Source organism: Filicampus tigris, chromosome 17 (genome assembly GCF_054856515.1).
Source record: "Filicampus tigris isolate MCC_2025a chromosome 17, RoL_Ftig_1.0, whole genome shotgun sequence".
In the NCBI taxonomy this organism is placed as follows: Eukaryota; Metazoa; Chordata; class Actinopteri; order Syngnathiformes; family Syngnathidae; genus Filicampus; species Filicampus tigris.
Genome location: NC_141233.1, coordinates 13,189,000 through 13,206,564, shown reverse-complemented (window position 1 = coordinate 13,206,564; position 17,565 = coordinate 13,189,000). Strand labels below are relative to the sequence as shown.

At 43.0% G+C, this 17,565-nt stretch overlaps 1 protein-coding gene across 2 annotated transcripts in view; it reads left to right on the top strand.

The window, feature by feature from the left end:
• The first annotated feature begins 804 nt into the window (after positions 1–804).
• The window catches only part of sptbn2 (spectrin, beta, non-erythrocytic 2), a 34,618-nt gene continuing 17,857 nt past the window's right edge, over positions 805–17,565 (top strand). Inside the window, exons 1-2 of one of the 2 annotated variants that reach the window (XM_086057444.1) lie at positions 805–1,356; positions 8,041–8,236. In XM_086057444.1, coding sequence (XP_085913570.1) covers positions 8,080–8,236 — 157 coding nt within the window. In that variant the 5' untranslated portion in view covers positions 805–1,356; positions 8,041–8,079. Of the gene's footprint in view, positions 1,357–8,040; positions 8,237–11,453; positions 12,028–17,565 lie in introns of those variants that run through there. The other variant, XM_086057445.1, reaches the window with a different exon arrangement.

Sequence of the window (17,565 nt, the reverse complement as noted above, 5' to 3'; positions counted from 1 at the left end):
ACGTTGCCAGGTGTCAGGTCAACTACTACGTCATCAGCGGCTACAATTACATATGTTTGGTTCATTATGAACATTTCCAAATCGTTAACCTAATTACAATCATTTTTATTGGCCATGTATGTAAAAACACACAAGGAATTTCTCTCTGGTAGTGTGAGTCATAGCATTAATAAGCTAACTAACACAAAAATTGGATGTTGGTTGGATCAAAATCTTGACCCAACATGCTGGGTCAAATCCTCAGCCCAATGTGCTGGGTGTAAATTATCCAGCGTTGGGTCAGTCAATTTTGGATCCAGTGCTGGATGAGCGATTTCACCCATTTTGGGTTACTTTTAAGCCAACAGTTAATGAAACAAATGGCGGAGTTCACTTGCATTCACATTATGAAAACACACTTTTTTTCTTCTTTTTTTTTTGTTTGTTTGAGCAGTGTCCACACCAGCCATTCAGTTTCTATAGCGCTTGTCTTCATTTGTGTCACGGGTGAGATGGAGCCAGATGGAAAAAATGAAAATAACACGAAGATGGTAGTGGGTTACAGAGATAATAGACGGAAATGAACAACAGTCTTGGCATTTCGGAAGCCAACATGTAATTTTGCTAACAGCAGGATTAGTAGCAGCACTGTTTGTATTATAACCCCAATGAAATGTATCACTTCATTACAAAACAATATCTTACCAGGCTTTTGCATTTAGCACCAGGGACAGCACCATATTGTGTTTTTTTTTGTTTCGTTCAATCGCAGTGCAGAAAGAGCATCGAATCTGTGCACGCTGCTTCGCATGTGACCAGGAAGGGTCAGCAAGCACCCACCCACACTCCCCCACGCACACGCCGAACGACCACCAACAGCAGCACCTCCACCGCTTTTTCTTTCTTCGAGGCGAGCCGCTACACGCGAGCGCAGGCAGCGGGAGCGCCAGTGAGGTTGGACCCGGGCGGAGCGTCGGATGCTCGGCCACGAGCTGCTGCGGATATCCGCCTCGTACCTGCGTCTCATCAGTCATGTCCCCAAGGCGGAGCGTTTTCATGTGTTTCAACTAGATTCCGAAAAGGCCATTTTTTGGGGGGTTGCCTTTTGAACACGGCGAATTGATAGCAAACGCGGAGGAGAATATCTTTTTTTTTGATGATGCGGATATAACGCAGGGACATTATTAGCATCCTTTGGGATCTTATTTTTAACCTTTTTTTTTTTTACGCTTTTTAACGTTAACGCTTGAATTAGCGGAGTGGCACGCGCCGATTGAACGCCAGGGAAGCACGTTTTGATGTCGACTTAAAATTCCATATTTAAGCGAGGGTAGGGTGCAATAAAAACATACAGCAAGGCAGAATACAAGGCAAGAGGTAAGCATATCTCCTCATTCTTCTTCCATCTTCTAATGGCTTTCTGGCTAACCTACTAATAACCAAGCTAATGAGAGAGGAGAGTGATATCATTCAGGTGACTGCTGTTAGCCCACAGCCACTATTAGCATCCCATACCAACAGATAGCTTATCGTCACCAATGTGTGTTTATTGAACATGATGACAAAAGTCATATTTCACACACTGGGGCTCATCTGTTGGTCAAAGGCAAGCTGCTTGGCCAGGAGTTGGTCTGTGTTTAAAGTAGGAGCCATCAATCAGTACGTCTGTCTCTTTTGCCTTTGTTTGAATCCATGTCAAAGCCTGCCACATTCGGACTGAACATGCTGCGTTCACGTCCACAACGTGGAGCTGTAGGACGAGCAACTAAAAGCAACGTTTACTTGCTAGCTAGCTTCTTCTTTGTCTCATATTTTCTGCCTTGATTTAGTCTTTATTTACTAGGTGTCGGGCTTTCGATGTCCAGAGCTGTTATATTATGGTAGGACAGATGTATGCTGCATGGCCTAAACAGCAGGGACGTATCAGCTATAAGATGCGTGGGCTACTGATTATTTTAACAACAGTATAAATTAAACCAGTATTTCCCAATCTTTTTTTTTTTTGCACACATTTTACTTTAGAATCTCAGAACACACCACTAATCAAAAATGTCACAAAATTAGATACAAAGGTCAATATACCTTGTACCATTTAATGGAAGAACATTTAATCGAACACATTATTTGTAATATGTGATATTTGTAATGAGGAAATCATTTTCACACCAATTAAGTGAAATTAGACATTTTTTACGTGGCACACCTGATGGTATATCATTACAGTCCATTTGTTGGGAAGTACTGCTTTAAATCTTACTTTAACCAACTTGTTGTTGACATAACATAAATGACAAACAGCATCACAGCTGTTTAAAATTGGCTCGTAAAAATGAATGGCAGTTGGGACATGCTTGTTCAGTATGTGTATGCACATTGAAGACTTTTAATTGCTTTTCTTTCCCAGACCATTATATTGTCCTCATAAGGGAATTGTTTTAAATATTGTATGATCGTGGGTTTCAATACAGCTCCCCATACACATATTAGAACTTGTCTGTCAGTGCTTTGATGCAAGCTGATAAAATGTATGACAGCCAACTATGGCCTGAATAGAAAATGTGTGTTTGTGTGGTTATATTTTAATTGCCCTGTTCCTTTTCCACCCTTTGTCGTTCACACTGGTCTCCAGTTCTTTGCATCGCTTATGAGTCATGTTACAGAATGTCACTGTGATCTTTTTTTTATTATTTCCTACTAAGGGAATTGCACAATGATCTCGCTGTATTGTTATGGTAAGGGCAGTTAGTCACTGGGTCCAGGGATGGCCATAGCAGTGTGTTAGAATTTTACATTCATTGCATTTGCTGGATTGATTGGTATTCAGATCTCATCCCAGCTGACTTTTAGTGAGAGGTGGTGTACTGTACAGTACACCCTGAGCAAATAGGGCACATATAACCAATTGACCATACACACTAGGGCTGAACTATTCACGGTTATTTTCTGTTGATATTCATATATATTTATATTTGTACAATTTCATAACATTTCCCATCATGCACCCTTTCAGTAAAAATTGAACAGTGCCACTAGAGGGCCACATATCCTCTTTTCCACCAAGTACAGTAAATCAGTGCTACTGAGGGAATTGTCTCAGGGCAGCATTAGTTGTATGTTGGCACTGTGGTCAATAATTCACAGTGGCCCTCTGGATATGTGGCCGAAATGGTGTGTGCAACAAAATACTCTAGTAATGAATACTTCATGGCCAATACTTGGGTCTCCCCAAAGCTGGGTTTCCGTAACATTTGCAGCTCAAGACCAAATTAGAAATTTGGTGCCTCTTCAGGACCCAATCCTCCTCCAATGTTTTGCCGTAACATCAACATTCAAGAACAAAGCAATGAATTTATTGCATTGCTAAAAAGCCATTTGGCATGGCATTCGACATACTTAGCATTGAGGAAACAAAAGTCAAAGACTTGGCTTATTTTGCTTTTAAGATGGGAGCGGTAACCTGTTGTATGGGAGCTGGTCCTTACTACAGAAAAATACAAAAATAGCTTGCGCACGGTTTCTTTCCAATGCTATTATCATGCTAAGGAAGCTTGTGTTCATGCCCTTGAAAAAATTATTTAGCGACACGATTTGTCACTCATTATATTGCTGTTAACATTAGTAGAAAGGGAATCGTTTGCTAATCAGTACCTCAGTGATATATTATGTGGTCCAATTTTGTTTTCTAGAATTTACTTGAAGTGGCAGCAGTTTATGATTCGTGGAGGTTTGAAATCTTTTCAGACATGGGTTGAGTCTGTATATTCAGTATCGTTGTGCTTGCACAAGGATAACAACGTCTCATCCGGTGTTTTTGGAACAGTGTCTTGAGCTGAATAGTTTTGGGGAAAATGATCATCGCCTCCGCAGCGACTCTTTTGTCACATTTCCTTCTTGCGCCGCATGATTGAACTGACGCAAAAGAGAAACGAATGATGTTTTCCTTTATTCTGTATAAAAAGCTGGCTCGCTGAATCAAAGTGACATGTCTGCGTCTGCGTGCGGAGGGCACGGTGGCTTGACTGTTTGACGAATGTGATGCTACAGGTCAACAAAAGAGCCCGCTGTCCTATTCAGCGACGCATTTAGACTGGGATCAGCAGCCTGTGGAGGGGCCTCTGATGCTTACATGCCCTTGGCTGCTTGGTCGTTACAAACAGGAAAGGCCCCAACAACTGTCCCAGCTCTCTGCTGACTCCTTCATTGTATGGGGCCCTTTTGTTGGCACAGGAGTTTTAGTTTTAGTGCTACTTTTATTGTGTGTGCAGGCAGAGTAAAAATGTGTAAATTCCTCTGTGTACCCTCGTTTAAAGCGGAAGTCAACCCCAAACATGTTTTTTTTTAAAGAATATGTTCTATGCAGGCCCACTAGTTGAAACACAGCATTCTGATTAATATTGTATTTGTGGAATATGAGTGAAGCAACAAAATCCACCCGTTTTTAGCTATCTCCGGGGGCGGCCATTTTGTCACTTCTGTCGACTGAAAATGACATCACAACTGCTCAGGGCTCAGGTAACGACCAATCACGGCTCACCTGTTTTCTGAAGCTGAGCCATGATTGGTTGTTACCTGAGCCCTGAGCAACTGTGATGTCATCTTCCGTCGACAGAAGTGACAAAATGGCCGCCCCCAGAGATGGCTAAAAACGAGTGGATTTTGTTGCTTAACTCATATTTCATATTAACCGTAATGCCTTGTTTCATATAGTGGGCCTGCATAGAACATATTCTTAAAAAATATATGTTTGGGTTGACCTCCACTTTAAATTAAATATGAAGTACGGCACGGCTGCTGTCGATCTAACCAACATCAACCTTTCGCTAAAAACATCAGAGGGCCTTTATGTTGATAAATCCTTCTATCATCACACGCAGTCCACACTGGTTATTAATCAAATCAAGCGGCACTTATGATGAATGGATTAAAAAGACTGAGCTTGCAATTGGATGCATTGAGCTGAAGATTGAAGGAGTCATACCACTGATGTAGCTCATCTGCCCACAGCAGATGTCGTGGTGTTGTTGTTTCAAAACCACAAACTAGTTGGGACTGAATCAATCGAACTGAGCCGTGCAGCCCCGCCTTTGACGCAATGGCTTCCCAATTAATCAACAATCAATTTCACACAGTTGGCAGGTGAATTGATGAAGCAGTTATGTTAAAAAGTAAACACACACTGTTAACATGCAAGCCATACGCATCCCTGACGCTGTGAAAGTGACATTGAATTTCAAAACGTTAAACTTTAACCTGTACTATTCAAGTAGGGGGAAAAAAATTGATAATTAAAAAACAAGATGGTTTGTTAAGCGACTCATACTTTGGTGAGCGGATATTATTTCAAATTGCGCTTGTACAATATTGTGTCTTACTGTAATGTCTTATTTTGCGGCGCTGATCTATGACGTCATTGCTTGGTCAGCAATTTATGACATTACAACCAGTCACTGCCTTAGCATAAAATGCTATATATCTTCCAATTATTATATTGTTACCTGCTGCCATTTTTATTTGATTTTTTTTTCCACAAAAGAACCTGACAATTTTTTTTTGTTGTGTATTTTGCGTTTGTGTCTACTACTGTTGGACAGTGGCTGTGTGGCTGGCTAATGTACACAGAGCATGTAATTCCCTGCAGGCGACGGATTCTGGGCTCAATTTCTCATTTACTCTGCTCCTGATTAATGCGGTCGCATTGACAAACCGTCCAGCTGGGCGAGGAGAATGGGCTCGCAGAGAGGCGGAGAAGGAGGGGTGACAAAGGGGGGGGGGGGGGGGTTGTGACGGAAAGAACGGCGGGGCTGCCCATCACGCCGCTGGCTCTGCTCGGCAAAACAATCGGCTGGGGCACGCGTCTGTCAGGTCAGAGGCTGAGGTTTAGCCCCGAGGCACCGGCGGATGGCCCACTTCCCCTTTGCAGGAGGAGGATCGGATGAGTTCAAAATAAAATCAGAAGACATCAGTTAAAATGTGTCTATATGTTATTGTACGGAAGTTGTTGAATCATTTGGGGTTTTTTTTGTTTTTTTTGCTGCAGCAACATACTGAGGCATATTGATGTGATGACGATTTGTGTCATTATTATTATATTAACATTGTTTTGAATTTGTGGATTATGCCTCAGGGGGATTTGCTTTTATGGAACCCTTTTTACACCCCCCCCCCAATCCACCCCCCTCCTCCCCCCCTTTTTTTTTTTTAGTCAACATCTGTCTGTCTGACCATCTTTTCCTTTTTCTTAATGTCAAGGAGCAGTATTGTTGTGGACTAGCTCTAGGCTGCGCATCTGATACCCGTAGGAGGCTTATTTTGGAAAATATTGCCCTCAAGAGGATCCTGCCTGGTTACCCATAACAACAGATGCACTGTCGTCGTTACTATCCTCTTGTTCGCACCACGGAGCCGCGCGCGATTCAAAGCGCTGAGCCGAGCCACGTTGCGCCAAATCGTAATAGGCTCCAGCGGAGTATATGGTTTCATGCTGAGCGGGTGGATTGACTGTGACTTTTCCAGGCGGTGTGTGGCGCTAGCGATTGCGGCGGCGGCGCTAAGTGGAATAGGTCATCCCAGCTTGTGTGTGTGGTTTCATTCCATGATGTGATTGTGTGTGTTTGTGGGAGGATGAGCAATAGCTTGTATCATAGTAGGTCAGGGGGATTGTTTGTCTGATCCATTGAGGAGCGATTAACACAGACACTGAACAACGACCCTTCATACTTGTTCCCAGAACAGGATTGTTTTGTCTCTCTGCCGGTCTCCCTTCACCTCATTGCCCTTTTAGACACCGCCCGCCCTTAACCACACCCACGGACACGTTTTCATGGACATGGCCACTCTGCTCGGGTCTGAGGTAGTGTCCTTTTGAAATCTGGGTCATTTTTCAGACTGTTGGGGCGCAGGTTTGTCAACCATACACAGGCTTGAATCTATCGCATTCAGTGGGAGCGATATTATGATTCATATTCATGATGCTTTTCCAGAGTTTGGCGGCAGAAGTGAAATTGCGTTCCCTATTAATGACGTATTTCTGAGCCAGGGTTTAGTGGGAGGAATGAAATTGTGAATTTTCGGCACCTTTTTACGTCAGCCGCGTGGTAATGTGGAGGCCGTGTTCTCTCGTCTTCACTAATCCCTGCCTTTAGTTCCTATTCCCAGACACTCCTTAATCTCCTGCTAATAAGATTTTCAAGCTTTTGTTTGATTTTTTTTTTTTTTTTTGTGGTTATTTATATATAGCTAGCTACAATGTATGTTGCAGATTTTTACTTGATGTAGTAGCATTCAGGTTTACTTTCAGTATTGAATGCCACGCTTATGGATGTGCTTTTAGTTCTCACATGCTTAATAATGCAATGGGCCCAGAGTGCGGGGGGCGGGGGGGTCTGTGGTGTGGCCTTTCTGTAGCTGGGGTCAAAAACACAGGCGGTTAAAAAAAAATATATATCATGAATAGTCATAGTGGGTTGCTGTTTCTATGTCTCCTCATTTGCTGTTAGACAACAAAGCAAAGTATGATGGACTGTCATTTTTTAGACGTCCTGCTTTGATAAAGATGACTTTATTTTGTTTTCCATCATATATACACACACCACAGTCGCAACAAACTGTTATTAGTGAACCGACTCGTCATGGATGTTAATCTGACCAATGCTCCCAAATAGTGGGTTAATCCTGTGCAAATTTCCATTTGCGTATTTATGCACCAACAGCGACGTTTGTGTGTTCATACGTGTCTTTTGTGCCTGTACAAGTACATTGATTTGAAATGTGCAGTGTCCACGTACGTTGCCTTTACCAAATATTCCGTGTTCAAGTTGGTGTTGGAACAAATGGGATGCTATGAAAAGAGAACCATTAAAACAAAATGTACAGTGTAATTCTGACTCCAAAATCAAATGCCTAATATCTCATTACATAAGAGCTGGCAGCTAGTTGTACAGTGAAAGCTCCTATCTGATGTGGAATATAAAGCTGTGCAGCTGTCAGCTTTTTTTTTTTTTTTATTATACAATATCCCCCACCTCCCCAGTGTATTCTGACTTTTGTCTTTTCTGACTTTAGGTTGGATGAATTTTCCTCTTGCCTGGACGCCCGGACACCATGAGCACCATCTCGCCCACAGACTTTGACAGCTTGGAGATCCAGCAGCAGTACAATGACATCAACAACCGCTGGGACCTGGCGGCGGAGACCGAATGGGACAACGAAAATAGTTCCGCGCGCCTCTTTGAGCGCTCGCGCATCAAAGCTCTTGCAGGTATGGGTTACCTCACCAACTGGATGAATCCGAAATTCATCTCCTGGTCACTTTGCAGACGAGGATTCTGTCTTCAAACACCGGCCCGGGTCACATCCTGAGTCCCCGACCTTATCTTCCTCGTCGCCATGGTGTGGAGATAGCATGCAATCCATCTTTGACTAATGGTCTCTGATTGGCTTGCTGATTAGATGACCTTTTATCACCCCCATTTGCTTTCACTCTGACTAACAGTGACGTGATCCAGAGTGTACCTTTTAGTTAGAGCTGTCCACTTGTGATTGGATCACTCGGCGTGTATGTGAAGTGTGGCTCTGAGCATGGCTGAGGAGTTCTCCTTCAATGATTTTGCCTCAACGATCAGGCGCGTTCAGCCTCACTTTAAAGATAAAGAGCTTTGAGAGAACTTAAGATGCAAGACTTAGGGGGTCGTTGTCATAAGGTAATTTTTAGCTGAAAGTAGATTAAAAGGAGGAAAAAAAAAAGACATGGGCGGTTTATTTAACTCATTCACTGCCTTTGACAAATGTACTTGTTTTTCACAGTCCTGCCATTCAATTTTTCAAACGTTAGGGTAAAAGATAAAGTGTTTCTTAAGTTTCTGTGAACTCCTGAAAAAGAAAAAAAAAATCTTAAGTGTATGAACTCCTGGAAAAAAAACAAAAAAAAAACTCTTGGACGGTTTATTTAACTCATTCACTGCCATTGACGAATTTACTTGTCCTTTCACAGTCCAGCCATTCAATCCCAGGAACTTAATATTTTTTTCAATTTTTTTCAAACGTTAGGATAAAAGATGAAGTGTTTCTTAAGTGTTTGAATTCCTGGCCTGGCATGCATATTACATTTTTTTTCAGTTGAATTTGCACAGGCACGACATTATCGTCCGGATATGAAAGTCTTGTTTGGAATAAAACTTCAAAGAACTACAAAAAATGACACAAAAGGAACATATCAAAGGCTAATAGTAATCAGAACAAATCTAATTAGGCACTCGAGTTGGGTACTAACACGATTCCTTGTGGTCCAAGAGATGCAATTTTGTCATTATAGGGCAAGACAGAAATAGACGCAAAAGAAGGCCGTGTCAGAGAGAGACCTGAAATTCTGATAAACTCCGTAGTAATACGGAGAAATATGAGGAGGTGACGACAAACTTTTTGCATCTTCCAAGGAGGAGTCTCAAAATGATTTCATACCAAATTCGCTGAAACCATCCTTAGAATCGTTGTTTGAAAAGCACACGATGCCTACGCAGTGTTTTGGGTTGAAAATGCTTTTAAAAGTAAGCTTGCGAGATGCCGAACTCAAACCAGATGTGCTCCGAGTTGTGAGTTTCTTCGAGCTGGGTGAGCGCTCTAGATGTTCTCTTGCCTTCTCCTGCCCCGTTTGCCCTCCTAGTTGCTCCCAACTTGCAGTATTGAGGAAAACCCAGCAGAGGGGGGGCAAGAGGCAGGAACATCCACAATTAGGCACTACACCCCAACTGTAACAAAGGATCTGATGACATTTGAGAGCAGTTGAAAAAGAAGACTTTTAATGTCAAGGTACATCTAGAAATTCATTTTCCTCATAGCCCCCCAAAAAAACACATCCATCGCCGCCTGTGTTGACGCCAAGGCATTAAATCATCGCTGGCATATTATTCGAGGAAGCTAGAGTGCTCTTCTACTCAGCTTCTTTTTTTTTTTTTTTTTTTTTGTCACCTGCCTGAATGACACCCAAAAAGTGCGCACTCCGATGTAAATACTTGCGATACCATCTCGGCTGGACAAGTACAGGCTTGATGTACGCATTCTTTGACGTGCCGCAGTAAAATCCCCCCCCCCCCACCCTTGGGCAAGGGTCCCGCCTACCTTTTTTTTGCAACTTACAAGACCTGCATCCTGCGTGCACGTTGCTGTGCTTAGTCACGCATTCAGACGTGCATTATCATTGGGATCCTTTCCTGTCGAAAAGCTTTTTCCGCGCCTCTCCCGCGTTTGTCTTTGAAGTCTGCCATTGCTGAGGGATCGGGAAGTCTCCGAGAAAAATCACCTGCACTTGATTCTGGGGAATCGACTCTCATCGGAGATTTGTCTTTGTTTGTCCACACTCGGGTCTCTTAAGATTCAGCGCCGTGAAGTTCATACAACTGACATTTCGCGGAACAGCTCATTCATTCCATCTTATTTGCGCTCATTGCCTACTATTCCGCCCCCCCACAACCCCCACCCCAAGCCACTTTGTGCTCCCAGGCAGTGTCCATTCAGACCATTGCTATCATGAATTATTAGCTGTATGTTTTTGTGCTTGAACGCGGTGCTTTCTCTTCTCTCCGTTCATTGCTTCTATCAGGAGGAAGCATGTTGTCGTTGGATCTCATTAGGCCAAACAGTCACATAAGACCCAGGGCAGTTCATTTGCTAATGAGACCTAACCAGATGCTCCTTGCTCATCAGGACATGGATAAAAAAAAAAAAAAGAAAACAAACAGCTCCTTTTAACTCTGCCCCCTGACCAGACCAAAGGCCACGAAATGAAAAAAGGTCATAACCCTAAGTCCTCATGCTCTTTATTGACTTGCGTAATTCTTTGCACATGTCGGCGCATTTTTTTTTTTTTTTTTTTCTGACAGTGTCACCGTTCTAAATCGTATTCGTATTGCCTTCATCTCCCAAAACATCAAATGAGTGAACAAAGCTCGATCTGTAATTGTTTTAGAACGATTCAAAACGCTTCAAAACCTGCTCAATAGGTTTCCTGACATGATTTCATACTCGGGCGGCAAAGAGCTTGCCGTGTCGCCGAGAACCCTCAACAACTTCCTTCTTGCCTCAAGTGTTTTTTTTTTATCTTGTACCGCAACATTGTCCCGATGAAGACAAAAAAAGGACGCATGAATGTTGTCTCAGAAAAGGATCGAGGAAGGAAGCGAGACACCGGATAATAACACACTTTTTTTTTTTTTTTTTGTGCCTTCTTGGCAGTCCGCACCCCTTTGCTCCATGGAATTAAGGTGGCTGTGAGTAATCTGCCTCCGGTTGCAGCGTGCAAAGTGTTCGTAATGGTTTAGTCCACCTCCACCCACCGCCCCCCCCGCCTTTGCCCTCTTTGGTTCAGCATTCTTTGGACTCCTCCCCTTAGAAGCACACCTTATGCAAATGAGACGAGGAGGGCACAGCAGGCTTTGTTTACACAGCAATCCGACCACAGCCTGTTAGCCTTTCCTACAGTGCACTGCTCAGTTGGTTGGGAGGAATATTCAATGTTCCTTTGCTGGAACCAAAAGAGATTGTAATCTTTTTTTTTTTTTTTTTTTTTTGGGGAGTGTGGTGAAATGATTCACCCGAGGAGGTAAAACAGAGACCATATTGTTCTTCAGTTTTGTTTTTTTTTGTTCTTTTTCTTTTTTTTTTTTTTAAAGTAAAGACGCCCCCCTTGCGTTTTCATTGGACATGGTAGAGGCCTTCCAACTTTTTTTTTTTCACCAACTCGCCTTTGGCCTAACTGATTGAACACGTTGTGAGGATTTAGAGGAAATTACAAACCAAGAGGTTGTGGATACCCAAAAGGTTGATCTTCTGTAAAGCCGTTGAAAGGATTTGATGCAGTCTTAAAGTGGGAAGGTTTTTCCTTTTGCCGTGATATGCTGGAGAGCCCGCGTTCCTACTGTGTGTAAGAGGGACATTTTGGAGGGAAAGCCATGGAATGGGACCACAGAGACAGGGAGCCTTGCTTGTCTCCTGCTGCATTTGTGAACCAGGTGCAATACTCAAATATCCTGGAAGGAAGATTTAAACAGCTACAAGGTGAGAGGAACTCTTACATCTTGCTAATTTGACTCCAAAGAGAGTGCTTTTCAAATTGGATTTGCGTCAAGTCAATGAAAGCGCTCGAAACACACGAGGCCTCCGCTCAGTGTCTAAAGCGGCACCTGATTACTAGGCCACCTGCCCTCGGCTTATTACAATGCGTGGCTCGTCGCATTTGAACAGTGCTCGCACGAACCCAAACCGTATTTTTCCTTTTTATTCACTGCAAAGCAAAAAGGGAGCGACGGGAGCGCATTCTTGCCTTTTATTTCATTCACAGGCCACAGGGTGTTCGCGGTCATTGTGTGTGTTCACGTTACAGTGCGCGCTACTGGCTTTGTGCCACCGCGACGCATAAAGGTCTCGGTGTTTGCAAGCTTCCGGCCCGACATCGGTGGGGCTCTTAAAAAGAGCGTTGTCTTACACTTTCTCGAGGGGGGGGTTGCGGGGCGTTACGGATACATCTGAATTGTAACAAGTGCTCACTTGCTGTATTTCAACAATGTGGAGGGTGCAATTAGTCATTTGAGGTTCGGACAAAATAGTTTCGCAGACAACGCGGGGACGGAAAGAAAAAAAAATAGTCAAGACTTTTTGATAGTCACTGACAGGATTTGTGTACATTTCCAAGTTGTTAAAGACAGAACTGTAAATAGACGCCCCACAGTCACACGTCTTATGAGTAACTCTTACTTGTGTTTCCGGTTTGACTGCACTTGAGGCTCATTCTTGGCATGTCACTCCTTCGGCTTTGTCTTAAGTCATGATCTTGGCTGGATGTGCACATGTACATAGTTTAGTGTCTGGGCCGCCACGCATCATACAATCGCAAGCATTCCTATTGTTTTTGAACACTCAAGTTTTAAGTCCTGCCTTGAACTGTGTGTTTCGATCGGTCATCGGTTCACCATCGGTGCTTGAATATGACTCTGCTACCAAAAAGGTCATTGACGTAAGTGGATGATTAAAAGAGTTGACCAAAGTGTTCAACGAATATTGGGTCTTGATAACGAGGCGCTGTTATGTAAGACAGTCATAAAAAGTCGCACTCGTTTTTCCAATTTGAAAATGACGCGGACGCAAACACGCAGCCCGTCTAAGTGAAAAGCGCATAAGGCAAGCCCGTGGCACATAATAACTGAAGGATAAGGCAAGTAACTCATTAACCGCAGTTAAAGTCGATAACTGTAATGCAAGCGTGGGCCACATAGTTAAATTTATGTCTGAAGAACAACATTTGTTTATGCACGCTCAGTTTATTTTTCCCAATAGAAAGATGTGGAGATATTGCGCCAACTTATTTTGATATAAAAATGTTCTCATTGTTTTCAAATCACAGCATGAGCTTGATATGATATATGGTCAGGGTGCTAGTACACAAATCCAACTTTGCGCTTATGTTTGAATTTATTGTGCGTGAAGCTTGTCAGGGTAATCAGTGTCAAAATGTTGTTTTTGTTCTTCCTCCATTTACCCACTGAGTTAACCTTCTGTGGACTTTTGAACTTTACTATAGCCGTGGCCGAAATTCCTTCTCAGCGTGGTTGTTTTAAAATACTCGAAATGGCAGCTCATGAAGCACACAAAATAAATAGATCTTCACACAACTCTGTGAATGGTCTTAAGACTACACGGCTTAACTTTGGCACACATTTTGATGATTCCCAAACATGCCCACCATAGCTTATATTTTTGCATTGTCTCCTTCATCGCCGTTTTTTGTGAGGTTTCTCTGAACGTTAGGTTTCTAACTAGGGGTGTTGTAACCTCACCTATCGGAAGCTGTAACTCAAGCGTCCCGCAGCTGTATCGAAGAGTCACGTTACCTTTTGTGAGGAGTTCAGCATCGGCAGAAACGCACACAAGCGCGCGAGCCAAACACAAATACCCTCTTTTTATTTGTACAGTTAGACCAACATTGACAGTTTGCTCTGGGAAGTATGTCACAAGACGGTGTCCATTTTGGAGGCTGAGGGACAATTGCTGTCTTGTTGACATTTCACTTCTGTTTTTATGCCCAGATGTTGAGGCTTTCGAGGTCCCTGTTTCTGTCTCCTCTCCCATGGGATCGGCCTTGGCCAATCCCTTCCTCCCCGCACTTACGCATTATCAACTGCAGCTGCAGATGGCAGAGAAGCATGACCTGAACGGTGCATGATACCGTCGCTGTCCTCACAAAGGAGGCCGAATGGACGCTACTGTAATGGATGTCTCGCCGTTATTGGCCTGTCTTCTCGGTTCATGAAAAAGCAACGTGCTACTTTGCTATCCTGTACATGTGACCTCTAACGGTTGTGTGTGTGTGGGGGGGGGAGTACATACCTCATGTTGAAAGGTGGCGGTTTTACCACAGGCCTACTTTTAGTTGCAGAGTAGAGCGAAGACAGTTCCGCTTTCATAGCGAGCCTTGTGCATCTGTATGTGCCATTTTGTAGTTTGCACTCACATTCACAGTTTTATTTAAACACCAATGATTGGGTTGGTGTTAATTCTATCAATGGAAATATGCTTTGCAAAATTTTACACAAGCCATTACTGGTTTTGTTGCCCCCCCCCCCCATGGCTGTCGTTTTCACGTACAGGTAGTAACTTGACGGATACAGTTAGCTTACACAAAAACAAAAGTATGGCTGGGCTGGCAAGAAACATTGTAGAGAGTGGAGCAATTCTTTAAAGGACCTATTAGCTCATTCACTGCCAGACATTTTCAGACCCTCTTTTTCCCTAACGTTTGAGAAAAAAATTGAGCGATCCTGGGATTGAATGGCTGGGCTGTGAAAAGACAAGTAAATCCGTCCATGGCAGTGAATGCGTTAAATGTTGGTAAGGCTCTAAGTTTGCGATACAGGAAGTTATTTTTCACGTTCACGAGTGAAAAATACGAGTTCAACGTGACTCCCAAATCATTATCTGTTGGTCATAACGGGCGCTGAATGACGACTCTGTGATCTCACTTGCCAGTTGGAAAAACACAATCCTGAAGTGTCATTTTTAACGTGGGCTATAAAATTGTGAGGTTTAAGATTTCAGCTGGCGTTTCTCCTTTGTTCATTAAAATAACACGTATCTGGTTTTGCTCAAATAACTGAGCTGAAATGCAAGACAGAAGTCACCCTCCCACGGATTTCCTCGTTCCTCCACCGTAATCTTCAGAGGGAATGACCAAGAGAAGGTCACTGAAGCAGATTAAAGCCGACATTTGTTTACCCATTCTTCCCGAGGACATGGTGACCAGAAGCAATCATTATGCAAGTTCACGGTGAGATGGGATGTCAGAGGTTTATGGGATCAAGGGCATTTCATCCCAATAGTGAAAGAACCAGGAATGGCGAGGGAAGATGATTTCACAAGGAAATACATTTAAAAAATAAAAAAAAGTTCTCATCAGAATTTTTGTGATGAGCTACTTCTCTGGTATCTTTTGGTGCTAGCTTATCGCAATAGTCCAGCATGGTTGACCGTATCAGTCAGATAAGACTGTACTCTACTTTCACGTCATGTGAAATGACGCTTACTATGGCGAGCTATTTTCAGACGGGGTCACTTTTTACCCCCAGTGACGACACGGACCAAAGTGCAGTGTCATGCAGCACAGCAGCGTGACGGGTGGATTCGCTGGCCACGCCGTGATCCATGTATTGAGCTCATTTTCAGTCGTGAGAATTCAAAGAATGCTTCTTTTTCCCCTTTTCTCCTCCCCATGTATGCTGTTCTTTATCTTTTCTTGGAAAACCGGTTTATCATTGAATGAGGAATACAGTAATAGACGTGCTGCTTGCATTTGGCCACGACACAAAGCGTTGGCAGAATTTGAACACGACAACTGCCGAGAGCTGAAGCGGCAAATCTTTACTCGCTGCCACGTGTCATAAATCAGTGTCAGTCAGTGTATGGTTTTGTGTTCTTTCAAATGCAATATTTCATTAAATTTGACATATTCTGTGGAACATCTTAGGTATGCATTTTGGGGTCCTGAAACAAAAAGACCCGTTGCTATGAATTATTTATTTCATAAATGGGCATGAGACATGGCCTTTGGACGGTGTTTAAAAAAAAAAAAAAGAACAACTGACAGACAAACAGGATTTAGTCTGTCTTTTGCGAATATTACCTGGACATTATTCGTATGGTCGTCATCAACATTGATCCTTGATCGCTACGCCATTTATTATCTACCCTGCCTGAAAAAAAAAAAAAAAAAAACAGCTCAACTTTTCAAACCATGCTGCTTCTCCTCCCATGAACAAACAACACAACCCACAAGCGCCGTTATTGTGACAAAAAACAGCTGCACTCGGTTTGTTATCATCTGCCTCAGCGGCAACCGATGACAAGATTGTGTTTGCGTATGATGTATAACCAGCAAAGCCGTCGTAGATTGCTGTCTGCATTTGTCGGCGACCTTCCTGTTCACTCGCCTTGTCATTAGGGCACTATGGCAGCGTGTTTTCTGCAAGACTCCTGCCCACTGCCCCGTTGTCTGCACTTCAGCTTGAGAGTTCTGTCACGACATGACCAAGCCCATGGAGGAATGTAGCCTCTTCACATTTTATTTCTTGAGAATAAATTACAAGCATGATCATATTCTGGACTTCCTCTTCATGCCTCAATATTGCCACTTGGAGGAGCCACTGGTCATTTGTGGACAAAATTGGATTTTCACTTAAAGCGGAAGTCAACCCCAACATATTTTTTTCAAGAATATGTTCCCAGCAGGCCCGCTAGGTGAAACGCGGCATTCTGATTCATTTTGTGTTTGTGGAATATAAATAAGTTAAGCAACAAAATGCACTAGTTTTTTTTAGCCATCTCTGGGTCGGCCATTTTGTCTTGTGTCGACTGAAAATGACATCACAACTGCTCACGACGACCAATCGCGGCTGACCTGTTTTCTGAATCTGAGCCGTGATGGGTCCTTGTGAGCAGTTGTGATGTCATTTTCAGTCGACGGAAGGCAAAATGGCCGCCCCCAGAGATGGCTCAAAACGAGTGCATTAACACTTATTCCACAAATGCAATATTTATCAGAATGCCCCGTTTCAACTAGGGGGCTTGCATTGAACATATTCTTGAAAAAAAAAAATGTTTGCATTGACTTCCCTCTTTAAGGCTTTCTAGAGTTTAACAATTCGGCATTGAAATCCGTACAAATATGTTGGTCTTGGTGTGTCATATGGCAATAAGAATGCATTGTGTGTCCATGCGTTTACACATTGAACCACAAAATGTCAGATGACTGCCTAGCACGTGATTCTTAATAGCAGGCTGAGTTTTATAAATAGAGGTGTGCCATGTAACAATAGGGGTGTGCCATGGAACATCACAATAGTGCCCTTTTTAAATGCATTCATTTGTTTCTGCAACATCCTCTAATGCTGTCTTAGCTGTGGGAAATTCCATCGTCCTCTTTCTCTCTAGACGTTTTTTCGGAGTTGATGAGGCTTTATAATGCTGGATTAATCCCACCTTTAATAGGGTGTATCAAATCAAATATCACAAAATCTTCACCATCTCTTTGCTTTCGCCGTTCAGGCT